Source organism: Chrysemys picta, chromosome 8, assembly GCF_011386835.1.
Source record: "Chrysemys picta bellii isolate R12L10 chromosome 8, ASM1138683v2, whole genome shotgun sequence".
Lineage (NCBI taxonomy): Eukaryota > Metazoa > Chordata > Testudines > Emydidae > Chrysemys > Chrysemys picta.
Window position 1 is genome coordinate 81,810,373 of NC_088798.1, and position 27,231 is coordinate 81,837,603.

The following is a 27,231-nucleotide window of genomic DNA, read 5'->3' on the forward strand; positions in this document are numbered from 1 at the left end:
GGCAGTATTATAAAATCACTCTTTAGTTCCTAGAAGTTATGTGGTATCAAGTTAGGTGCAAGAGATGTGAAATTCTTAACTCTTAAATATACAAGTTGACATATAAAGATTAAAAGGAGACAAACATGGAATGTCATTTTTATTCAATGTTTAACATCTTTACTGACTTTTTAAAAATGATTAAATAATAAGACAGCTGCTTAATTGCAATAATATAAGCCACCTACTGGGCTGTCCCAGTTAAGAAATTTCATTGTCCAACTAACACAGTGGGAAGGTCATGCAAATTGTAAATACATAGATCCTGTAGTTTTCTCTATTATGCTCCTTCATAGAAGCCTGTCTCACCTGCTTTAGATTGAGAACAAAAATGACCAAAAGTAAAGTCTCCATGAGTCTGCACTGAACTGAACACAAAATAGCTACCCATGTCTGGAGACCATTCCTAGATATTTGAAATTGCAGTACAAAATCACCACCTAGTTAAATATCTGATAATATCTATAGCAAAATATTCTCTATCAGCTTTCAGGCAAGCTCAAAGCTTTCAAGAAAAATGTGGGATAGTTGAACTCTGGGACATTGACTTCAGAGAATTTCTGATAATATATATTCTAGATTAAGGGCAGCAGCATTAGTTCACTCAGCTGCCTTGGCATCTCCTTTAATATTTAACATGAGGTTTTGAAGCTTCTTAAGATCATTAGCGGAAAGCAAAGGTCCATTTGTACTTCTTACCCTGGATTTTGTAGTAGCAATTTCAGCTTTAAGAATCTCCGGGTCATATTTAGAACTAGACGATGAGCCAGAGTGCACTGGAATGAAGAGAATATGTTGAATTAAGAATTCTATTTTACATTAGGGTGAGCTTTACAACACATCACACAAATCTGAAAGGAGGACTCCAATACTGTACACACAACCTGAAGATTCAATATTTATTCTCTGAGCCCTAATGCTCTTTCCTGAGGAGACCAATTTATTTGTTTTCATCTTCTCTGCTTCACTTCATGCTCCAACTCTCTCCCCACATTCTGAGTGAAACAAGACTTCCCCCAGCTCTCTCCCACCTCAAGATCCTTTTCTCCCCACTATGCTAGTTCTGCACCTTTTCTTCCAGTGTGACAGCACCCAGCAGCATGGTCAAATAATCGCACTGGGAAGGCATGCCAGAGAAAATTGGAGATGCAGATCATGCTCCATCTGTAAGTCCTGATCTGGCACCAGTTCCCAGCAATCAAAATCCCTTCCTTCTACTTGGCACAGTGCCCAAACACTAGGTCCATGCCCAGTTGCTTGGTCTCCTGAAATACCAAATCCATTAACAAAAATAAAACACTCACACCACACCCCAGAAGTGATTGGGAGGAGTGGGGGAGGAGTGGGAGAGGTGGTTGGGAGGAGTGGGGGAAAGAGATTGTATGTAGGATTTCAATTTTAAAATAGGGTTTTCTTGTAAATTAATCCATCAAATACACAATATAACAAGAAAACTGAAGAATGCAATACAGCCTTCTGAAGGGCCTGAGGATGTGGCAGACCATAGGATGTGCCGCAGTGGATTAGTAGGGTTACCATATTTAAAAAATAAAAAAAAAAGAGGACACTCCATGGGCTCTGGCCCCGCCCCGCCACCGCCCATTCCCCAGCCCTTCCCCAAAGTCCCCGCCCTAACTCCCCCTCCTCCCTCCCAGCCATGCGAAAAGGGCTGCCTGAGCGCTACCGGCTTCACGGTTTGCCGGGCAGCCTCCAGACCCTGTGCCCCAGGCCGGCGCTTCCCTGGAGCCCGGGAGGGGAAGCACCCAGCCGGGGGCGCAGGGTCTGGAGGCTGCCCGGCAAACCGTGAAGCCGGTAGCGCTCGGGCTTCGGGCAGCCCCCATACCTCCGGACCCCAGCCGCCGGCCGGGCACTTCCCTTCCTGGGCTCCGGCTGCTGTGCTCCTCTCCTCACTCTTCAGCTCTGTTTAAGAGCCGAGCTGCCCGAGCGCTACCGGCTTCGGGCAGCCCCCATGCCTCTGGACCCTGCATCCCCGGAGCCCGGGAGGGGAAGTGCCCGGCCAGCGGCTCAGGGTCCAGAGGCAAGGGGACTGCCTGAAGCCGGTAGCGCTTGGGCAGCTCAGCTCTTAAACAGAGCCGAAGAGTCAGGGGAGGAGCCCAGCAGCCGCGGGAGGGGAAGTGCCCGGCCAGCGGTATTTTTCCCTGGACATGTTCGGCTTTTTGGCAATTCCCCCCGGACGGGGGTTTGATTACCAAAAAGCCAGACATGTCCGGGAAAAAACGGACGTATGGTAACCCTAGGATTAGACCAATGTTCCATCAAGTGCAGCATCCTGTCTTCATCGGTGGACAAAACCCTTATGCTTCAGAAGGCACAGCATTGCACAACTGGGAGCTATTTTAAGGGGTAGCTAGGGACAGGGAAACTGTTTTTTGATCTGTGCAATGATCCATTTATGCCCTGTAGTACAAAACTGTAGTTTTGTTGTCAGAGACATTGGCAGGATGCTAACAGAACCCTCCAGCGTGAGCATACAGTTTATAGTTCACAGAGTCATGAGTAATGTACAACAGAAGTGAATGGGATTCAGAGACAAGGAAAAGCTTCAGGAAGAGACTAAAAATGTCTGGGGCTGTTTACTTTAGAGATGAGACAGGGGACATAATGGCATACAAGCTGGAATAGTGGCATAGCAAAGTTAGATTGAGCACTTCTATTTATCCTTCTAGTGGAGATGAACATTTCAATGAAACTGAAAGGCAGCAAAATTTAAATTGCTTAAACACCTTTTAATGTAATCCTGAATTAGCCTGTAGAACTCATTGACACAAGATATAATTGAGGAAAATTTCTCAGCAGTATTTTAAAAGGTTTGGTCATTTATATGGATAATGAGAACATCTAGAGCATGCGGCTCTGTCAGGGTAATCCTTGGGTGGGCCGCCAGACAGTTTGTTTACATTTGCATGGCCGCTCGCAGCTCCCAGGGGCCGCTGGAAGAGGTGCAGTCAGGCCCAACACTCACACAGATGGACCCAGAGAACAGTAGGAAGTGGAATGAAAGGAAAAGAGAAAATAGGCAGTGTGAGTGGACAGGAAGAAGTGGCTGGAAGACCAGTTATACAGAAAGTGAGGACAGGGAATCTTCATAAAATTGACTGCTCAGCTACAAAGCAGGAGATAACACTCCAGTCATCATACAGTTGACATAAGATGAACATTTGAATCATTACTAGCTCTTGACAATTGTTCCAAGGCCAGAGTTTCAGAAGCAGTCCTTGACTTTGCCTAACTTGAAACATCACATGTAGAATCTTTGGTTGATGTGGACCAGAAACAGCTAGCTCTACACTACTGCTCATCTAGCCCCATTGTAAGGAGTGCTTGTGGATAGATTTGCTTGACAAGTATAATTACACAGCACCCAGGGAACTGCTATGAATGTGAGCACCAAACCATTCCTTGACAGCCCCAGGTTTCAGAGGAGTACAAACTTGGCAGATAGGCACATCTGACCATGTCCCTTTACCCTCCCACCACACACTGGCAGGCACAGCTGGGGATCTAGCATTAATTACATTTAATTAATTTACATTTTGCTAATCCCCATACTGATCATTTACACACCTGAGGCACTGGTGTCTCTCCTCTTCCGCAGTGATTTAGTAGACCATGATGCAGTGAGATTTCATATAAAGGGACTGCAATACTTTTATAAAATAAATGCTAAAAATGGGAAATGTTTTGAAGACAGATAGCTAGAGAGAACAGGTAAGACACTGCCCTTGACGTAACAGGTCTGTCCTATCAGGAGCTAGCTACAAAGAGTTAACTTTACTCTAAAACAAGTTACAAAACCAGACAGTTTTATTACATATTGTTTTCCTGGTTCTATCATGATGCTATTTCCCACTTGCTAGACAGTTTAATACTTACAGCTGATCTGAGAGCCCAGTTTGTGTTCCCAAACGTCATGTAGCTGCCTGTATTCCTGCTGGGCCAATTCAAGTCTCTGCTGTTTCACCTGGTAGATCTCTTTCTGAGCAGTGATAGCCTCTTGGGCCAGTATCAGATAGTCCTTCAGCATATGTTCCTGCTCCCGCCGCCATTGCACACGAGGGTCCTCTATCTGTGTGGATTCTTAGCAGAGATAAAAGTCCTTACTCAAAAGATGGACAGGATAATATCACTCAAGAGAAAACAAAGACACGAAGAGAAAAAGTGTGCCTAGCATCACCTCCCCTCACTTATGTCAGTATTTAGAAAGTAACTTCCTAATCATTTTTGTCTGTTAAGTGTCTAGCAATCTGCTGATTTAAAATGAAATTGGTTGTGTTGAATTACTTTATAAAAATGATAAATGGTAAAATAATAAGTGCTAGTTTCAGCAACAGATTCTAGTAATACAAAAAGTTATTGTGGAACAATTTCTATTCTTATTAATATTTTTCAGGGAAAGACAACAAAAATATTGAGGGCTTGAGACTTTTCACAGATGTGTTCTATTGTAATTTATAAATGCCACTTCACTAACCAAGAATTTTAAGGAAAACATCGTTACAGATACAACACTATCCATGTGACTCCCCTACAGTCACAGCAACAAAGACTACAAAATAAAATGTTTCGCAGTGAACGGGACCGGCTCCAGGCACCAGCAAACCAAGCATGTGCTTGGGGCGGCACATTTTCAGGGATGGCATTCCGGCCATCCTTTTTTCTTTTTTTTTTTTTTTGCTTGGGGTGGCAAAAGCCTAGCGCTGGCCCTTGCAGCAGCTGACAGAAGCGCCCTGGGGCCGCTGCGGTTCGCGTTGGGGAGCAGCGCCCACACCTTATGGCCGGGTGGGTCAGAATGCGGGACACTTGGGCTGGGGGCCGCCCCACAGGGCACATGGAGCCGCCTGCAGGTGCCGCAGGGCGGCTGCCCCCCAGCGCCGCAGCCGGGGCTGGGTGAAGCGGCCTGAGCCATCCAGGAACTGCGGCAGGGTGGCCAGGAGCAGCAGCAGCGTGGCCATAGAGGGGATCGGTGCCTGGGGCGCTGCCGTGCGGGGCCCGCATCCCGCTCTCCCGGGCTCCGCTCCCTCTGGGGCTGCCCTGCCCTGGCTCCTCAGCTCTCTGCCGGGAGGTCCCCCGGCTCTGCCCTCCTGGGTCCCAGCTGGTCCTGGAGGTGGGAGCTGAGCGCTGCTTACCCCGACCCTGCCAGCACCGGACCGGCTGGAGGCGAGGGGGGAGCAGGCGGAGTCAGCACTGTGCGGAGGAGCCCAGGGCTGGGGCAGCAGAGGGTGCAGGTGGGGTGGGGGGGAGAGCCCAGGGTTGGGGCGGCAGGGGGTGCGGGTGGGGGAGAGAGCCCAGGGCTGGGGCAGCAGGAGGATGCGGGGGGAGCCCAGGGCTGGGGTGGGGGACAGCTAAAAAATTTTTTGCTTGGGGCGGCAAAAACCTAGAGCCGGCCCTGGCAGTGAAGAAGGACTAAGTCTGTAGTGGGGAATCAATATTTTCATCAGATTCTAAAAGAATATTACAAATACAGGAGAATTAAGTCATTTAATGTAGCCAAGTGCATCTCTTTAAAGCCTGGTCCACACTTCAAACCTAGGTCAACTTTGCTACGAACATTCAGGGGTGTAAAAAAAATCCACACCCTGAGCACTGTAGCTATGCCATCCTAGTCTTCAATGTAGAGGCAGCTAGGTCAATAGAAGAATGCCTCCATCAACCTAGCTACTACCTTTCAAGGAAGTGTAGTTCCTACAACAACGGAAAAAAACCTTCCATGGCTGTAGTCTACATCTATACCATGGCATTGTAGCAGTCGCGAACATACTATAAAAATGGCCTAATTATGTTGTATCATTAGTGCCTTGAGAAAGGACTAAACTTCTATTTTCCCCATTTAAAGGATGTACAGCATTATCATTCTACTCATTTTAAGACAAAGGAGCAAGGGGAAGAACTGTTATAAGGAAAACCATTTTTACATAATGGAACTGTTGCTATCCTGGATAGTTTAATGGACTCTGTGGCCTCCATTATTCCAATACAATGAATTCACAGCCTTCTGGGGTTTCTATGAAGAAAAGTCACATAAGGGTCACATAAGTTGCCACTCTTAATACAACTTATATTTTAATTCTATTATTTCATTTTGGTGGTGTGAGCAAGTGTTTCAAAAATTTCTCATTTTTCTTTCAGCTCTACTGTATGTGCCAATTTGAAATGCAAAAACAGGAGCTACCATTATTCAGCTGACTTTAAATGCTTTAGGATGTCTGAACTGATCATGCTTGAATGAGGATGTCTAGTTACCATGAATTGAATAATTAATAAAAAGGGCCTGGTTGAAACCATCTGTGGGACACTAGTCTGCATATTTTAAGAATTTCTTTAAATATTCAGTAGAAAAACTGCCAGAGCTGAAGCTCTGAAGAGGTCTAAAGTCAGCCAGAATATTATCTTCATGGTTGGAAGATACAGGATCAAGAGAAGCACACACATTTTAATGAAAACCCTAGACATATCTCTAAATCCTTACAGCAGTTTAACCAAGGCCTCAAAGCTGTTGGCATTGCACTACAAAGGGGACACAATTTTGCTGGGAGAAAGCCTCCTAATAAGAATATTCCTCCAATAATGTGTTTTTAAATAAGTGCTTGCTGTGCATGTGTAGCTGGAGACATGCAGCATACAGTTTACACATAGCAGTTTAAAGAAGTGAAAGTAATGCGATAATGCACAGCCTGAACATACAGGTTACAATAACAATACAAAACAAAATCCCAAGAGATGCAGCAGTCTAGTTTAGACACAGCCTTTTCCCACAAAAGTTTAATATTGCTTCCATTAGTGTAGGCAAGATGTGAGCTGCTGTGGGTCTGAAAAGCTGTTTTAAAATCACTTCTAAAACCGGTGGCTAGTTTCCGCTATCTGAGGCCTGTCGTCTATTCAAGGTGTGGGTGAGGCCATACACTGTTACACTATTTAACCTTAGAATCTTGGAATCCAAGTCAGTAAGTTGGGGATGCATCCGAAGAAGTGGGCTGTAGTCCACGAAAGCTTATGCTCTAATAAATTTGTTAGTCTCTAAGGTGCCACAAGTACTCCTGTTCTTTTTGCGGATACAGACTAACACGGCTGTTACTCTGAAACCTGTCATTAAGCAAGGGCAAATCTGTCTCATCCAGGTAAGTGATACTTGGCAGGGGACTAATTCAGAAGATCAACTATGCAATTGTATAGGGAAACCACAGTCTGTTCTCTCTTGCATCAAAACATTTAACTCATCACAACTAGTAATCAAAGCATTAAGCTACATTCCCCTAGTTGCAGCACTAATTGAGCTCCAGTTACCAAATATGTAATCATGATCAATAAAATTCAGACACAGGGCTCGATTCATCCCAGCTGCTATGAGAAGGTGCCTTGAGATTGTCAGATGAAGAGATTATACAAGCACAAATTACTCTGTAATTTGTTGTTTTTGCTTGTGTCTATCATTCAATTCAGAACTTGTAAGTGAATCATGGTTTGGTTTCATGTTTGAGGAATAAAGGCTCACTTTGTTAGGATCACTGTTTGGCAAGAGAATTTTGGCTTATCTCAAATGAAGCTCTAAAAAAAGTTGTATTGCAGTCTGAGAAGTACTAATTTGGGAAGTTCATTAATAATGCACTATGGATATATAATATTCTGGGTATGCAATTCAATTATGTTTACTTTATCTCAGATAGTAGGTTAGAAGTGTTCTCAGCTCATTTCATCTGACTGGTTGCTGGCGTTAGATTTAATTTAGCTCTGTCCTTGGGCGTACTGCTTATAATTAGACTGAAATATTTTAAACCTGCTAACACACTGAAAATTCCTTCCCCTACAGTGCAATATGAAATAGTCCCTGGGGAGTGGTAACACTTCAGTCTCGTCTCCAAATGATTCTGTAAGAGAGCAACACAAAGATGTGTCTGTTGAGCAGCCACAGAAAGTGAACATGGTTTGATCTACTACGGTTATGAATCAAGCTGATATGGAAAATGGGGGTAGTGATTTTTCTCCCCTCCCCCCAATCAAAATTTGTTGATAAAGTTTCAAGCCAGTTCTAGTTCTGAGTAAGAAGATGCCACCAACATACCTCCAATATTCTTTAAACTGTCTGGTGCCCAGTATCTGTGGGGTTTGCCATCCATGAGAAGCCAAAGCTTTTAAGAGTAACAGCGGTCATTTAGGCCTCAATCCTTCAATTAGATTTGCACGAACAGAGCTGCACTGACTTCAATGAGGATATGCCAATGTGAATCAGACTGAAGTATCAGGAGCCCAGTGCAGCTACAGAAAAATATTGTCTACTCCAGATTTATGGAGAAAGCAGAACAAGTATTTCCAACAAACTTCACTGAATGCCTGCTCTCCACTGAATAAAAATGGCCACCATACTATTTTTTTCTTTTATACCAGTTTATTAATGTAATAGCTGCCTGATATATTACTGCAAGATAGGCTACTTTATAGAAGTCATACATGTTTACAGTGAAACTGAGTCAGCAAGAACTAGCAGGCTATTTTAAAATTTCTTTATCATGTCTTAAAGACCATGCTAATTAGCAAGATTGGACGGTCACTGGGAACATTTTCTGGAGTTTTCCCTGTCTGAAGAGTTGCTCTGATGAGTTCTTCTCTTAAGAGTCAGTGGTAAGAAATAGCTAGACAAAGCTGATTTGTATTCCTTCTGGAATCCCGCTGGGAAGATTATCAGAGCAACTCCTCTTGCAGTTTAATGACAGAATTGCCTTCAATACCTCTGCCTCTAATATCCCTGTCCAAAGTATTTCTCTGAGCATCTGTTAGCTGTGACAGTCTGAATGAGTCACAGCAAGTTAGTTTATTCCACAAAGCAAGGCCTACTTTTCTCTATATATGCTAGAGTAAAGTGATTTCATTTTGGGGGGGCCAAATCTAATTATTCTTATTCAGGCAGAATCCCACTGAGTCAACTTGGTCCTCTGGCTTCATCTGGAGTTTATGACTAAGTAAAAACAAAAATGCAGGTCAACCCCTCTCTATGGGCAAAACCCCTGGGAGCAGGCTCACAGGGATCACGCCAGAGACTCCCCTTGTGGAGGTCCTCTGTTAATCCATCAAGGCAGAGTTTCCCTATCACCAGAAGAGGTTGTGGGGCTCATTTAGCTCCCAAACCTGGCAAATCCTCAGGATCCACGGGAGTCTGAGCCATTCATGCCTCAGGATTGCCTTTGGTCCCCCAGCACCCTGGTAACAAGGATTCTTGGAAAGGCAAGTCCCAGGCTATATACTGTTTTCTAGTAAGTCTCTGTAGGATTGGACCAAGGAGGAACGGAATATGTTCACCTGAAGGCCAACACTCCCTACCCTCTCCCATGAACTCATCCTGCTGGCCTGCTCAATCTCCTTCCCCTCTCCTGTACACCCAGTAATTAGCATGTTAGGAATGGAGGTATGTGTGGGGCAGGGAGGAGGAAGTGCTGCAGAGTTATTTTCTCCCCAACAAGCACTCCCACATGAGATGAGTGAGTTCCAAGCACAGAGGGTTTGTTCCATTTGTGGATATGGGCAGCAGAGGGAGCAATCCATACCTAATTAAACTGAGTAAGGACTTGAGGATTCAGCCCTTATCTTGTGGGAGCATGAATGTTAGTGTTCAAAGTCTTGGAGAATGCATTGGCAAAACAACTAGCTTATGGACACAGACCTTCAGACGTTGTCTTGTGATTCAGAACTGACTCATGAGCATTCCACTCAATTCCCTACTTTGCCACTCTTCCTATTTGATTTTAGGCAAGGCTCTAAGACCTCTGCACCTCAGTTAGGGTTACCATATTTCAGCGAGCAAAAAAGAGGACGGGAGGAGCCCCGCCCTAGCCCCGCCCCTGCCCCTCCCACTTCCCGCCCCCCCCTGACCTCCCAACCCTCCCCCCGTTCCTTGTCCCCTGACTACCCCCTCCTGGGACCCCTGCCCCTAACTGCCCCCCAGGACTATCTAAGCCTCCCTGCCTCTTGTCCCCTGACTGCCCCAACCTTTATCCACACCCCCACCCCCAGACAGACCCCTGGGACTCCCACGCCCCATCCAACCACTCCCCACCCACTGACAGCCCCCCCCCAGAACTCCCAACCCATCTAAACCCCTCTGCTCCCTGTCCCCTGACTGCTCCGATCCCTCTCCACACTCCTGCCCCCTGACAGCCCCCCCCAGAACTCCCAACCCATCTAAACCCCTCTGCTCCCTGTCCCCTGACTGCTCCGATCCCTCTCTCCACTCCTGCCCCCTGACAGCTCCCCCCCAGAACTCCCAGCCCCCTACCCCCCCCCGCTCCTTGTCCCCTAACTGCCCCCTCCTAAGACCCCCCCCAACTGCCCCCCAGGACCCTACCCCCTACCTGTACCCTGACTGCCCAAAACTTTCTCCACTCCCCCCAAAAAGCCCCCCCCCCGTTTCTTGACCTCCACCTCCAGAACCTTCCTGCCCCCTGACCTCCTTACCCTGCTGCTCAGAACAGAGTGTTGGGCTCTGTGCAGCCGAGCCGGACACGTGGCTGAGCTCCCCTGCACAACAAAACCCGGTCTGGCCCTGCACAACAAAACCTGGTCTGGCCCTGCACAGTGCTGCTGGACTGGGCTGCAAGGAGCTGCTGGCTCAGAATGCAGGGCGGATCCGGCTCCTCTACAGCTGCTCCTGAGTCCAGCCCGGGACTTCCCTGCAGCCCTCCCAGCCACTCTCTGCTAATCCCGGACATTGTGAGTGCTTTACAAATTCCCCCCCGGACGCTATTTTTAGCGCACAAAAGGAGGACATGTCCGGGGAAATCCGGACGTATGGTAACCCTACCTCAGTATCCTCAGCTATACAATGGCTAATACTCACTGGCTCACAGGGGTGTTGCTAAAGTAAACACAGTGTTTGTGGGTCCCTCAGATACTGTAATGATGGGGGCCATAAAAGTACAAGATTCAGGTCACTTTCAGAAGTGAAATGGGGCACCTGATATTTGCACTGAATTTTATTCACTCTTATGAATCTTATGCAGGGTTAGGTTGGGTAACTATTATTTTTGGCAGAAATAAGAAGTACCTATACTTGTTTTATTTTTAATACACAAAAATATCATCATACAGTATTTACTTGCAATTTGTCTCAAGTTTATTCTCATGGAAGGCAGCAAGTAAGAAACAGGTTAAATTTTCAGCAGTTTTCTGAATAAGCATATTTGTGTATATGAGAACATGTATTTTTCCTGTGAAAATTGGGTAACATTGCAACACCTGCAAATCAGGAAATTGCAGGCATGTTGCCCACCTAGAATTATGCATATATTTTGCCCAGAAAACTAATCACAAGTTTTGCAGACATATTTTCAGGCCAGCTAAAAATTTGAGACGCATGGTCCAACAAAACAGCTGAGCAATTTATCAGCTGCTTACATACATGTCAAGGCATACAAAACTAACCTGTTTTATTTCAATGAACACCAGAAATTAATTTTTTTGCCACAAAATGTTGTTTTCAAGTTCTCTGCTGAAGTCGTAGGGGGGAAGAAGTCCTCTCCCACCCCCCATTTACTAGCTTCAGTGCAGTTCTTTCCCTCACTACTGTCTTTTAGAACAATCTCTCTTTTGATGTGCATTGTAGAAATTTAAGTATGAAAGGGTCTGGACGTTGCACTGTGGTGGGTTTTTGGACGATTGATTGGAACAGTCTTCTCCAAAAAAAAAAATCTGTCAAGTCACATCTGTTTCTTGGATGAGTTCTATCGAGTCTCCCCCTGCACCACCCTATCACCAGAGTTGGAGCTTCTCCTTAGCCCTGCCATTCACTTTAGTTGTCATTCCTATGCCAGCCACCTGGGCCCATATAACTTGTAATCTTTTGGGAACATTTGATCATGCACAGTAGCTGAATCTCAAACACAAACTGCTGTACCCAGCACCAGAATGAGAACTATATTTTAAACAGAAAACCTGATCTGGATATCTAGAAGCTGCTATGATACCACCACCACCACCCCCAAAAATTAAGTGCACTGAAATCCTGTGTCATATCAGCAGCAGTGCACAAAGCTGTCAATAATTGCCTGTCACCATTTCCATTATAACATTGTTACTCAAAACACATACAGACAAGAAGATGACCATACCCCTATTAAGGTTGATCTTATTTACACTCTCATTAAAAGGGATAATTATGTGACTGGGAAAATGGCTTGCCCTCTTACCATACTCTAAATAACAATAATGTGGAGCAAATGAAGTTTATTTCTTTGCAAGAGCTATGCCTTTTAGGGGTCTGATTCTAATACAGCTCAAAAACAAACTTACAATGACATTTCATATCAGCAGCCTTTGTAATATGTATCCAGCTACTGTACTTTGAAATAAATATGCATGTTTGCACTCAATTTCTCTGAAAGCCGTCTAAGCTTTTTGTAATGCACAATGCTTTGGGCCCATGGAGCAGCTTTATCAAGAGGGCATCCAGTGGCTTAGCCTCTTAGTGCTGAGAATGAAACTGCATGAAAACTTACAAATATTAACAATCTCAAGATGGTGTACCATTTATTATATTCCAAATCTACTTTACTAAAACTTTTTGCTTCTGAAGAGAGACTGCAGAGCTGTATTAAGCAAACACCTCCCCCATACACTTACAGAACTCCTAGAAGTATTTAGAGACAATGGGTGAAATTCAGCCATGTGCAGAGGCCAGCATAAGGTCTTTGCACCATTTAAGTGCTTTGAGCTGTCCTTCTGCACGGGGGTGAATTTCATCCAGAGAGTGGACCGCCGTCCTCACCACCCAGGTCTTTTAGCAACTTGGCCTTTTCATCAGGTGGGGAGTGATAACCCATTCATAGCAGATAGAGGATGATGAACTGCAGAAGCCCAATTCTCCCCTTCACACTATGAATGCAACTCCTAAGGAGATATTTGCATCCTGCAAGAGGGAGAATCCAGCTTCTGGAGATTTAGGTCTTCTGGGTGGAGTCAAGGTGCAAGGAGTGGTCTATTTGTGGTGATCATGTTGTTTCGCCATTGGAGCTTATTTCTAATATGCTATGATAATGTGTGCATAATGAATCAATAAATAAGTGGGCTATACACAATAATGTATTGCAGAACATATATCACTTACGGGTATTGTGGTCTACATAATAAACTCCAACTTGAGGGTCATAAGCTTCTTCCCATCCTAATGGCAATTCATCACTAATGCAGTCAGCAAAGGTTAGTGGTTTAGTATACCTGAAATGCAAAAAAAAAATAATAATAATAAAAATTTGATTTTACACACTAAATTTCCAGCTAAGTGCTTAAAAAATATATTAGCCCTTCTTGAAAAGATTCAATGGGAAAATAATGGAAGCCTACATTTTAAAGGTTTCATTTTTTTAGTGATCATCCACAAGTTGTTCTTTCTGTCTAAATTAACAGCAAGATTAATTCACTTTCTGACAAAATTCCCAGCCCTAGTCTGGTTCAGCCAGTACTCATTCAACAGGAGAACATTAAGAACTTTGCCAGAAACAGTTCTGCTCCCATAATTGAAAGACTGAAGACTCTTTGCGGGCGAGTCATGCATCAAAAAAAAAAAAAAAAAAAAAAATGCAGACAAGTAGGAGCAAGATGAGAAGTGTGATTTACAAAAAAGTGTGAATAGTTAAAGCTGCATAATCAATAGTAAGGAGGAAAGGAATGTGGGACCATTTGCCATATGATGCCAGTCATTGCATGGCAATAAATTTGGTTTTATGAATGACATTAAATTAGCTTAGTTTTACAAAAATGTGTAATACAACTAATTGAAAATTGAAGTTCTTTTTATTCTTTTAAGGTGACAAATCTAAGGAACTGTCCGAGACTGAGATGTCAATAGAAATTTTGGAACAAATTGATAAATTAAACAGTAGTAAGTCACCAGGACCAGATGGTATTCACCCCAAGAGTTCTGAAGAAACTCAAATATGAAACTGCAGAACTACTAACTGTGGTATGTAACCTATTGCTTAAAATTGACCTCTGTACCAGATGACTGGAGAATAGCTAATGTAATGCCATTTAAAAAAGGCTCTAGAGGTAATACTAGCCATTACAGTATCGATATATACAATATCCCCACGATATGTTGAGGAAGAGTCAACATGGCTTTTGTAAAAGGAAATCATGCCTCACCAATATATTAAACTTCTTTGAGGGTGTCAACTAGCATATGAACAAAGATGAACCAGTGAATATAGTGTACTTGGACTTTCAGAAAGCCTTTGACAAGGTCCCATACCAAAGGTTCTTAAGCAAAGTAAGGAGTCATGGGATAAGAGGGAAAGTTCTCTCATGGATCAGTAGCTGGTTAAAATATAACAGGAAACAAAGGACAGGAAAAAATGGTCAGATTTCATAATGGAGAGAGATAAATAGCAGAGTCCCCCAAGGATATGTACTGGGGCCTGTGCTGTTCAAAATATTCATAAATGATCTGGAAAACAGGGTTAACAGTGAAGTGGCAAAATCTGCAGATGATACAAAATTATTCAAGATAGTTAAGTCCAAAGCAGACTGCGAAGAGTCACAAAGGGAGCTCACTAAACTGGATGACTGGGCAACAAAATGGCAGATGAAATTCAGTGTTGATAAATGAAAAGTAATACATGCTGGAAAACATAATCCCAACTATACATACAAAATGAAGGGGTCTAAATTAGCTGTTATCACTCAAGAAAGAGATCTGAGAGTCAATGCGGGTAGTTCTTTGAAAACATCTGCTCAATGTGCAGCAGCAGTAAAAAAAGAAATAATGTTAGGAACCATCAGGAAAGAGATAGACAATATAAATTCATGGTTCACCCACACCTTGAGTACTCTGTGCAGTTCTGGTTGCCCCATCTCAAAAAAGATACATTAGAACTGGAGTAGAGAGAAGTGCAACAAAAATTATTAGGGGTTTGAAACGGGTTCTAGATGAGGAGAGATTAAAAAGACTGGGACCGTTCAGTTTAGAAAACAGACAGTTAAGGAGGGATATGACAGAGGTCTATAAAATCATGAATGGTATTGAGAAAGTGATCAGCAAAGTGTTATTTACCCCTTCACATAACACAAGAACTGGGAGTCACCCAATTACAATAATAGGCAGCAGGTTTAAAGCAAACACAAGGCAGTATTTTTTCACAAAATGCATAGTCAACCTGTGGAACTCATTGCCACGGGATGTTGAGAAGGCCAAAAATATAACTGGGTTCAAAAAAGAATGAGAGAATTTAATGGAAGATAGGTCCATCCATAGTTATTAGCCTAGGTGATCTGGGACACAACTTCCTGTGCTGGGTATCCCTAACTTTCAACTGCCAAAAGCTGGGATTGGACAACAGGGGATGGATCACTCAAAATTGCCCTGTTCTCTTCATTCCCTCTGAAGCATCTGACACTGGTCACCGTCAGAAGCAGGATACTGAGATAAATGGACCATTGGTCTAGTCCAGTATGGCCGTTCTAAGGTACTTCAATAAGAACTATTCTGACTAGTTTTTCTAGTAGAGTCTATCTGTGATCTATCCTCAAGTACAGTTATGGTCAGAAAAGCAGCTATATAGAGAACGCACCCAACATACCTACTCCCTGAAAACATTTAGAGTCAGTTCTACTGATTTTAGTCACTGAAGTTATTCGTACTGCATTTTACACCTGTTGCTCTGCAGAGCTAGCAGGGAGACTGAGCTGGATTCTATTCTGGCTCACACATTAACAGATATATTAACTATATTCCTATGACACAACTTTTATTACTGGTGAGAGACACGAGCCTGGATGAATCCAGCATGGCTTTCAGATCCAAGGGCAAGTTTGCAAGGCTGGCTAGATAGGTAACATCTTTACTTGTAAACTGAGCAAATTTAATCTAGAATCACTGAGTAACAGACAAGGAACAACACTTCTCTCATCCTGGATATGTTTACTTTTCAGAATAGAGCAGCACTTTAGAACAAATAGGCATTTTTATGTGCCTGGTAAAACGAACATTTAAAATATGTTTGACAAGGAAAAAAATACAGTTTGTCACTGTCTGGATCTCACAGGTTTCCAGATCCCGAACCTTGATCCCATATAAAAGCTATGTAAGACAACAAGAAGGTCTCTAAACCTAATCTCTGTTGCATTTTAGTTTAACCTTATTAGATGTGTTCCCTTGAAACAGTTAGTCTGCTATAGCAAATTGTTAAATATGTTTCCCTAGCAAAACTCAAAGTGTGCAAATAGATTTCAAGTATTCACATCAGTAAAGGATTGCTATAAATCACCATGTAAATAGCTGTAAAATTCTATTACAAATATTTTAAAACAAAGAAATATGTCCAAAGAGCATCTTTATGAGATTATCAATATGCGATTTTATTCTCCTAACCTTATGGCTTCAGTGTTGTAGCTTTGGGTCAAGTTATTTTATTTCTGAAACCTACATGTTTACCCAGAAGCTTTTATGGTGTTTCAGCAGTCCATTAGCAACTGGAGTATCTCACCAAGTTATAACTCCATAGTCATAGCTAGCACATCACTATCATTTCCTATCCACAAAGAGAGGGAGGATAGAAATGGCATATTCTTTCCAAAATAAACGGGCTCCCACATATAATTATATTCACCTGGACTTCAAAAATGTTTAGATAAATCATAAGACATACTATCTAATCAGATTTTTGGAAGCTAATCGCTTTAGGACACATCAGCCCTCTCAGCATGGGCAGAGGAGACAAAAAGCTGGCAAAACTAAGGGCCATTGAGGAGAAAAAGCACCAAATTCTGTGGCATGGTACTAGGGTTACCATATTTCAGCAAGCAAAAAAGAGGGCGAGGCGGAGCCCCGCCCCTGTCCTGCCCTGGCCCCGCCCCTGCCCCACCCACTTCCCGCCCCCCTCAGAACTCCCAACCCTCCCCCCGCTCCTTGTCCCCTGACTGCCCCCTCCTGGGACCCCTGCCCCTAACTGCCCCCCCCAAGACTTCACCCCCTACCTAAGCGTCCCTGCCTCTTGTCCCCTGACTGCCCCCTCCTGAGACCCTCCCCCCATCCTAACTGGTCACCTAGGACCCTACCCCCTACCTGTGCTCTGACTGCTCCAACCCTTATCCACATCCCCACCCCCAGACAGACCCCTGGGACTCCCATGCCCCATCCAACCACTCCCCACCCCCTGACAGACCCCCCAGAACTCCCGACCCATCTAAACCCCTCTGCTCCCTGTCCCATTGACTGCTCCGATCCCTCTCCCCACTCCTGCCCCCTGACAGCCCCCACTCCTTGTCCCCTAACTGCCCCCTCCTAAGACCCCCCCAAACTGCCCCCCAGGACCCTACCCCCTACCCGTACCCTGACTGCCCAAAACCTTATCCACACCCCCTCCCAGAAAGCCCCCCCGTCTCTTGACTGCCCCCTCCAGAACCTCCCTGCCCCTTCTCCGACCCCCTGGCTCCCTTGTTGTTGGCCTTCGGTTTGCCTAAGGTCTCTCTGGGAGCTTGCTGAGTCTGAGCCGTTCTCCCGGCACGCTGGCCAGCAGCGGGGGAGGAGCTCCAGCCTGCCGGAGGCGAATGCAGGGAGGGAGGGAGGGAGTGAGTGAGCTATGCTGCAGGGGGAGGAGGGAGAAGTGGAGGAGGGACTCTCTCTCGCTGTCGGAGCCACATGTAAGTGGCACCATCCGGCTGCCCTGTTAGCCGTGCGTGCTCTGCATGCGGGGAGGGAGGGAAGTCCGGACATTAACAAATTCCCCCCGGACGCTATTTTTACTTCAAAAATCCGGACATGTCCGGGGGAATCCGGACGAATGGTAACCCTAATGGTACCCTCCCCTACACACAGGGATTGGCCAGGGGGCCAACCACTCTGCACCATCATTTGCCCTCTCCAGTGTTATTTTACCTCCACTGCAGCTCACTGTACTTGCCATCCTTCTCCAGGCTGCAGAACTTCCATTACTGGGAGGTACCTAAGCCAATGGGTTAAACCATCTGGCGATATGGTTCTCACAGGAAGTATGCTACTAAGGCCTGGAGGAAGTTGAGAGCCAGTATGGAAATAAGGCCTGCACATAGAGGGCCCTGGCCTCCATGGATCTTGGGTGAGATTTTGGCAACAAACCCCATTACTTCTGCCCACAAGGACAGTCCACCCCCAAATGAGAGAATGTAAAGGAAGTTTCCGTTTCCTAGGCAGAAACAGCACATGCAGGCAAGGGCATGGCCTTCTGAAACATTTAAAACACAAAGGTTTCAGACTATCCCCATTCAGTCACTGAGTTGAACCTCCAGCAGCATATTCAGAGTAATTCTTTATTGGTTTCCTCAATAAACTTTGCAGTGTTTAACAAATAACCTTTTACCAACCTGCAAGATGAACCAAAAAAGATCAGTTTAATAAAAAAAAAAAAGAAAAACAGAAATGTTTTGCTGAAACAAAACTATTTTATTCCTTTAAAATAACCTGTTTGATTGCTGTGATGTTTCTATACAACAGTTTTCCTATTCATTTTTATTATGTGTTTTGCTTTACAATATTACACTACTCTGCACTTCATGGCTCATTTGCTTTGTGTATGTTTTCTTTTCCCAGCATGGATCCAATCTTGCATTCCTTGGGCACCAAAAATTCAGATTAGATTCGGATATTAGATTTGAATATCAATTATTCATTAAATGAATAACAAAATTTAATACACATATGCACCAGAGGCTTAGCAATGGGTGGGTCTGGTGGGCCGCGGCCCATGCACTTAGCATCCATGCAGGCCGCAGCAGGAGGAGGAGGGGGGTTGCCGGCTGGCCCGCCCAGTAGCAACGATCATCAAAAACATAGGCCTGCTGCCTTGGGGATCTGGCCCCAGCGTGGGCGGTGCGATGGGGACAGGTTCCGGGAGCCGTGCACGCTGGAGAGCGGCATCCCCTCCCAGAGACGGGTGCATGTGCGGGGCCCCTGGGTAGAGCATCCATTGTCCCCCGCAAGGCTGGCTGGACTAGAGGGGGAGGGCAGAGGCGGGGTCCCCCGATCCTTCCTACTCTCCCTCCTCCTGCCCTCTGTCATTGCCCACCCAAATGCCCCATGCTAGCTATGCCACTGATATGCACAGAAGCTCACACCAACAAACATCAGCAGATTTAAGCAAAATTCCCTAGAATTCACTCAAGGCCCAAGATTCCATTTGAACCCTGAACATTGGGCCATGTACAGTTCCTTAAAATGGGATAAGTTTAGTGTAGCTACAGTCATTTTACAGCTTACTTTTTTCATGTTTGTATCAAATGGCAATTGTTTTAAAGCACCATATACACATGCTGAGTGTTATAAAAAAGATACTAACATTTGCATTCTTCTCCACTCAATTAAACCAACTAGGCCAGAGACATTTAAGAAGGCAAAAATAGGTCCTGATTAACAACTAATCAAAATCAGTTATTTAAAACCAAGTCTCTTTAAACACATGGAAAAGACCCCTCTGCCAATCTCTGTGTAACCCAGGGGTAGACAACCTATGGCGCGTGTGCCAAAGGTGGCACGCGAGCTGATTTTCAGTGGCACTCACACAGCCCGGGTCCTGGCCACCGGTCCGGCAGGCTCTGCATTTTAATTTAAATTTTAAGTTAAGCTTCTTAAACATTTTAAAAACCTTATATACTATACATACAACAATAGTTTAGTTATATATTATAGACTTATAGAAAGAGACCTTCTAAAAACATTAAAATGTCTGACTGGCACGCGAAACCTTAAATTAGAGTGAATAAATGAAGACTCAGCACACCACTTCTGAAGGTTGCTGACCTCTGGTGTAACCTAAAGCGATGTCTTTCATTTTTCATTCTTACAATTGCATCTGCTTCTACTAAATTCCAAAAGGTTAAAGTGAAAATGTCATTGGCTATAAAAAGCAGCAGCATTAAACACGGACTTCATTTCACAAGAAAATGTCTAATTCTCTCCCCAGTGACTATGGGCCTTACATGCCCAGGAATATATGTGAGGTCAGTGTAGCCACTTCACACCAGCTGTGCTATGCTGGCACAGAGGGGCCACACAGCCCCCTGGGAATTCACCTGATGCAGAGCAGTTCACAGCCCAGTGCAGAGCTAGTTCCAACAGCTGTGTGCTGTCTCTGAAAACACTTTGGCCCAAGGGCCCCTGCAAGGTGAACTGGAGGGAGCATGGCCATGCCCTGACAGCTACCTCCTGTTGCAAATACAATACAGGTTATTATTGTAGGAGGTCCAAATTAGAGCAGCCCCAGAGCTGCCCTAGCCTTGCCTTGGCCCTCAGCAGCAGACAATACCGAGAGGTCCAACCAGCATTCCCTCTCTGCCAACACAGGGATTAATCTGGCCCCAAAGACCCAGTCTTGCAGCCCTCACTTGGGCAAAATTCCCACTGAAGACGAAGATGCTGTTAATCAAAATACAGCATCTAATAATGTTGGGTTTCTCTGAACAGGATTAATACAGCATAAAATGATGAAAGGTTGTAGCAATGTGACAATGGAGATGTTCACTGTGAACCCCACTTTAGATATACAAAAGCATTTGTCAGGATCCTCCGGTTCCAGTACTCAATATGAACATCACATTTTACTTAAACATTTATGGCTGCCAAATTAACCCAGGAAAAATCATCTCAACAGAAGCTAGTACTCTCTCTTCTCAAATAGAAACCCTGTAAAATAATTGTGACAGTATTTAACATACCTGTCACCTTTTAGAAAGATTTATAATCATGGGACAAAAACAGAGGCTACTCCCCACCTCACCCTTTTCTTGGCTCAGCATCCCATCTTCACTGCCCCACCTGTACAGAACAGGTGTGAAGAATTTCCTGTGAAAGAAGAAGTCAGCATGGTCTGTTGGCTCCTCTCTGTTCTCATAGGTTTACGGCTCTTTGCACCCCCTCCAATCCCTTGGTCCACAATCCAGAGATGAGCAAGAGAGCAGCATAGGATCCTAAAAGTCACATTTTAAAACATAAGCTACAAGCTTAATTATTCTTCTCATTCAAGCTTAAACAAGAAATTGAGTTGGCCTTTCCTTATTGCCTTGGGTAATTCACATGCATGTTTGCCATAATTCAGATTGCACAACGAGTCTCAGAATGGCACTCCTTTACCTCCAGGCTCTGAGAGAGTGTTCACACTGTTACTAAGCAGACACAGTTCCCCTTTTAAATAGTGACAATCCAGGTAGGTATTCCTTTAAAAGAATGATGCTCTAGGAGGCTACACTCCTATTCTGTTCGATCAAGAATTAAAAAGTTTCCCTGGATTTATTTATGGCTGAAATAATAAGTTTGAAAGGTGACCCATTTCCTAAATTGTTCACTGCACGCTTATTTTCTGGTAATTTACCCCATAATGGCTGAATATGAAAGCCTCTAGCAGATGGGCTCCCATCTCCATACAGGTTTGGGAAACACGTGGAAGAAGAGTATCAGAGGGGTAGCCGTGTTAGTCTGGATCTGTAAAAAGCACAAAGAGTCCTGTGGCACCTTAAAGACTAATAGATGTATTGGAGCATAAGCTTTCCTGGGTGAATGCCCACTTTGTCATTTACCCACGAAAGCTTATGCTCCAATACATGTGGAAGAATGACATTACTGGATGTTTTATTAGGGCCATTGTGTATTATTATATTTCTTTGTTCCTCCTGGGTGGGTGGTTTTCTCTGCTCAATCCAAACCAATGCAAAAGAGGCTTTTTCACCACTGGAATTCGATTCATTATGGATGATAAGCGGAACACTTGCTTAGTGACAATTCAGAACCTGGAGGAAGTCAAATCATTCTATCAATAAACTTCAATTATCTGTGAAAACTATGTTTAGCACTCAAAAAAAAACAGAGTCACTCATTACTATTAGAAGGCTCACAGCAACCTCAAAATAGTCTTTCCAGTGGTTTACTTGATTAGTAATACAGGCTTAATATAACAAATAGGTTTTAAAGCAATGATTATTTAGCAACTTGCTTATATCATGCATAACAAGCTCAAAATCTAAACATGATTTTACAATACTCATACACGGTTCTAAAGCCTGGATGCACTATTTTCTATCAAATATAAGAATGTGTTTAATTAGAAGAAGCTTGAAACCCTGACTCCCTGTCTCTTATTCCAACGACTGCCATTGTCTTGTTATATTACTTTAGGCAAGTGACCTGAATTTGTATCCCTCAGTTTCTCCACCTATGAAATGGGTATACTACTAAATGCTGTACCGACCACACAAGGGTGCTACCAGGCTTAATTAATGCTTGTAAGGTGCTTTAGATTCTCCAGTGGAGTGTGTCCTGCAAGTGCAAAGTATATCTTACCATTTACATTTCTACTATGCACACTCGAGGGGCCTCAGCAGCAAACTTCTGAATTGTACTGCAAAGTTCAGGGGGTTATTGGATATAAGGTTTTGTGTCAACCTATTTTTTAAATCAGGGGTAAGCTACAGTTCATACCTTTCCCAGAGTCCAGGATGTTTGGACTGGGGGTTTTGTTCAGGTCTGAGTCCAACAAACAGGTGGGGTCCCGCAGGGATCTTTTCTGGGTCCGGTTCTGTTCAATATTTTCATCAAAGATTTAGATAATGACATAGAGAGTACACTCATAAAGTTTGTGGACAATACCAAGCTGGGAGGGGTTGCAAATGCTTTGGAGGATAGGGTAAAATTCAAATGTGTCCTGGACAAACTGGAGAAATGGCCTGAAGTAAACAGGATGAAATTTAATAAGGTCAATTGCAAAGTACTCCACTTAGGAAGAAACAATAGGTTGCATGCATATAAAATGGGAAATGACTGCCTAGGAAGGAGTACTGTGGAAAGGAATCTAGGGCTTATGGTGGATCACAAGCTAAATATGAGTCAACAGTGTAACACTGTTGCAAAAAAAGCAAACATAATTCTGGGATGTATTAGCAGGAGTGTTGTAAGCAAGACATGAGAACTAATTCTTCCGCTCTACTCCACGCTGACTAGGCCTCAGTTGGAATATTGTTTCCAGTTCTGGGCAACACATTTCAGGAAAGATGTGGACGAATTGGAGAAAGTTCAGAGAAGAGCAACAAAACTGATTAAAGGTCTAGAAAACATGACCTATGAGAGAAGATTGAAAAAAAATTGATTTCTTTAGTCTGGATAAGAGAAGACTGAGAGGAGACATGGTAACAGTTTTCAAATACATAAAAGGTTGTTACAAGGAGGAGGGAGAAAAGTTGTTCTCAACCTCTGAGGATAGGTCAAGAAGCAATGGGCTTAAATTGCAGCAAGGGAGGTTTAGGTTGGACATTAGGAAAAACTTCCTAACTGTCAGGGTAGTTAAACATTGGAATAAATTGCCTAGGGAGGTTGTGGAATCTCCATCACTGGAGATTTTTAAGAGCAGGTTAGACACTTGTCAGGGATGGTCTAGATAATACTTGGTCCTGCCATGAGTGCAGGGGACTAGAGAAGATGACCTCTCGAGGTCCATTCCAGTCAGACAATTCTATGATTAATACAGACATTTGAAAATAGGTGTAAACAGACGTTTGAGATGAGACAATATAGCCGATAGCAAAATACCATATCTACAATGGTGGGAAGTCCAGTATGAAGAAACTACAAAACATTCCTGTTTTTATATTAAAGATAGTGGATGTGATTCATGCCTTTACTTCTGCCCTGGGAACCCAGGCTCAAGTCCTCCAGATGTGGAAAATCCATTTGCAGCAGTACAAGCCATTTACAACTCCAGGTCTGCTGGGAGAACTGGAGATGGCCAGCATAGTCCACAAAGTATGCAGGGTTAGAGCATCTGAAAGATGCATGGATTCAGGTACCATCCACTTACAAGGATCTTATGTATATGTGATAGGGTGACCAGACAGCAAGTATGAAAAATTGTGATGGGGTGGGGGTAATAGGAGCCTATATTAGAAAAAGACCCAAAAACCGGGACTGTCCCTATAAAATCGGGACATCTGGTCACCCTAATATGTGACCGGAGACTTTGAAGCTACTGTCCCTAGGCAAGGTGTAAAGGTACCAACTGGCCCCTCCCGCACTGCATCACTGTTTTGGTGCAGATGCCCCCAAGGGACGGGATGTAAGTTGCATCCTGTTCATCTGAGAGGTGTATCAAGATAAGGACATATTTCGTATACTGAAGGGCATTATTATAGATTCAGACAGAAGTATAGATACCTCATTAAGATGATGGAGAGATAGAAAGTGGTTAGTTTAAAGCTGACAAAATAAACCTAGTTTTGTTTCAGGTACTACATCTGCCCGCTATTACTCCCCCTGCATATTTGTGACTTTAATGAGACTTAGGAGTTTCCTAATTTTCATCCATTTTTCCTCTCCCCTGTTACTGTTTGAAAGGCACAGAGGGGCGGGGTGCGTGGGGAGTTATTATCTATATAGTGGAAACTGAACTTGACAGTATTCTGTATAGCCAGATTCATGAAATAAACTAAATGTAAAAAAGGAAGGGGGGAAAAAAAGAAATGTTCTCTCTTCCTTCAGATATAGGTATATTTGGGGTTATTTTGTCACTATAGCATGATAAGCAAGCTTTCAGACAAGTGTAGTTTTAAGTTGATGGTGTCTCCCTCCTTAAGCACAGTCATTATGCAATAGGAATTTTATGAGGCATTTACAAGGTGAGGCTCTTTTCAGTTATCGACATGTCATTTTTGCACAATACTTGGACAGCTTCTGTCAAGGTACAATTGCAGAATTCTCATTTTTGGAAACTTACTTTTTGATTTGAACACAGAGATCACCGCTGACAGTTACTAGTAGACTTAGGTAGTCTCTGAAGCTCTCAGAATCAGAGTCAAACTTTGTTTGTCCTTATTGTTGTATCCACCAGGCAAGGTATTAACAAACTTCAACAGAAAAGACGGTTACTCACCGTTGTAACTGTTGTTCTTCGAGATGTGTTGCTCATATCCATTCCATTAGGTGTGTGCGCGCCGCGTGCACGATCGTCGGAAGATTTTTACCCTAGCAACACCGGCGGGTCGGCTGTGGAGCCCCCTAGAGTGGCGCCTTCATGGCGCTGAATATATACCCCAGCCGACCCGGCGCCCCCTCAGTTCCTTCTTGCCGGCTACTCCGACAGTGGGGACGGGGGGCGGGTTTGGAATGGATATGAGCAACACATCTCGAAGAACAACAGTTACAACGGTGAGTAACCGTCTTTTCTTCTTCGAGTGCTTGCTCATATCCATTCCATTAGGTGACTCCCAAGCCCAACTTAGGTGGTGGGGTCGGAGTGAGACATTGCTGTGTGCAAAACCGCTGATCCGAAGGCAGCATCGTCCCTGGACTGCTGCACTAGTGCATAGTGAGCTGTAAACGTGTGGACTGATGACCAAACCGCCGCTCTACAAATGTCCTGGATCGGAACTTGCGCCAGGAAAGCCGTCGAGGAAGCTTGGGCCCTCGTGGAGTGAGCGGTGAGGTGTGGTGCTGAGACACCTGCCAGGTCATAGCAAGTCCGGATGCAAGACGTAATCCAGGAGGATAGGCGTTGTGATGAGACCGGTGAGCCTTTCATTCGGTCGGCCACTGCAACGAAGAGTTGCGTCGTCTTTCTAAAGTGCCTTGTGCGGTCAATATAGAAGGCCAGGGCCCTGCGTACGTCCAGAGAATGCAAACGTTGATCCTGGCGAGTAGCATGTGGTTTAGGGTGAAAGACCGGGAGAAATATATCCTGGTTGATATGAAATGGAGAAACCACCTTAGGGAGAAAGGCAGGATGTGGGCGGAGCTGCACTTTATCCTTATGAAAAACTGTGTAAGGGGGCTCGGATGTAAGCGCCCTGAGTTCAGAAACGCGCCTTGCTGAGGTGATGGCTACGAGGAAGGCTGTCTTCCAGGATAGGTACAGAAGTGAACAGGTGGCTAGTGGCTCGAATGGATGACCTGTGAGCTTGGAAAGAACCAGGTTGAGGTCCCACGTCGGAACGGGCTGACGTTGCTGTGGGTACATCCGGTCTAAGCCCTTGAGGAATCTAACGACCATCGGGTTAGAGAATACCGAGGACGTGAGTTCCCCTGGGTGGAAAGCCGATATAGCGGCCAGGTGAACTCTAATTGAAGATATCGCCAACCCCTGCTGTTTTAGGGAGAGGAGATATTCCAATATGAGAGGAATAGGTGCCTGTAACGGGGACGTGGCTCGTTGTTCGCACCAACAGGAGAACCGCTTCCACTTGGCCAGGTACGTGGTCCGTGTTGAGGGCTTCCTACTGCTCAGCAGAATCTGTTGGACAGAGTGCGAGCACTGTTGCTCTGCCTGGGAGAACCATGGAGCAGCCACGCCGTGAGGTGGAGTGATTGCAGGTCGGGGTGACGCAGGCGACCGTGGTCCTGAGAGATGAGATCCGGGCATAATGGAAGCGGGATCGGTGTCCGAACCGAGAGTTCCAACAGCGTGGTGTACCAATGTTGTCTCGGCCACGCTGGGGCGATCAGAATCACCTGTGCCTGGTCTCTGCGCAATTTGAGCAGTACCTTGTGGACCAGAGGAAACGGAGGGAAGGCATAAAACAGGTGGTCTTTCCAGGGAAGGAGAAACGCATCCGAGAGGGAGCCCGGAGCTCGACCTTGCAGGGAGCAGAACACTTGGCATTTCCTGTTGTCTCGAGATGCAAACAGGTCTATCTGGGGAAACCCCCACTTCTGGAAAACGGAATGTATGATGTCCGGACGGATAGACCACTCGTGCGTCTGAAAGGACCTGCTGAGTCGGTCCGCTAAAGTGTTCTGGACTCCAGGGAGGAACGATGCCGTGAGATGGATTGAGTGGGCGATGCAGAAGTCCCACAGGCGAATGGCCTCTCGGCATAGAATTGACGAACGTGCTCCTCCTTGCTTGTTGATGTAAAACATGGCCGTGGTGTTGTCGATGAGAACTAACACATAGCGGCCACGTAGGAGATTGAGAAATGCCTGGCACGCCAGGCGCACCGCCATCAGTTCCCGAACATTGATGTGCAGGGCTAGCTGAGGTGCAGTCCACAGGCCCTGGGTATGGTGCTCGTTGAGATGGGCGCCCCAACCCAGAGATGAAGCATCTGTGACCAGGTGCAGAGAGGGTTGTGGGGCGTGAAACGGCATCCCTTCGCAAACCACATTGTGATCTAGCCACCATGTGAGGGAGGTCAGGACCGAGTTCGGGATTGTGACCACCATATTCAGGCTGTCCCGATGTGGGC

General features: G+C 44.7%; 1 protein-coding gene across 2 annotated transcripts in view; it reads right to left on the reverse strand.

The window, feature by feature from the left end:
* WWC1 (WW and C2 domain containing 1) overlaps positions 1-27,231 on the reverse strand; it is a 172,570-nt gene that overhangs the window by 72,062 nt on the left and 73,277 nt on the right. The window contains exons 2-4 of one of the 2 annotated variants that reach the window (XM_008179581.4): positions 13,148-13,257; positions 3,934-4,137; positions 739-815 (exon numbers count right to left, since the gene is read on the reverse strand). In XM_008179581.4, the coding sequence (XP_008177803.2) occupies positions 739-815; positions 3,934-4,137; positions 13,148-13,257 (391 nt within the window). Of the gene's footprint in view, positions 1-738; positions 816-3,933; positions 4,138-13,147; positions 13,258-27,231 lie in introns of those variants that run through there. The other variant, XM_042850783.2, reaches the window with a different exon arrangement.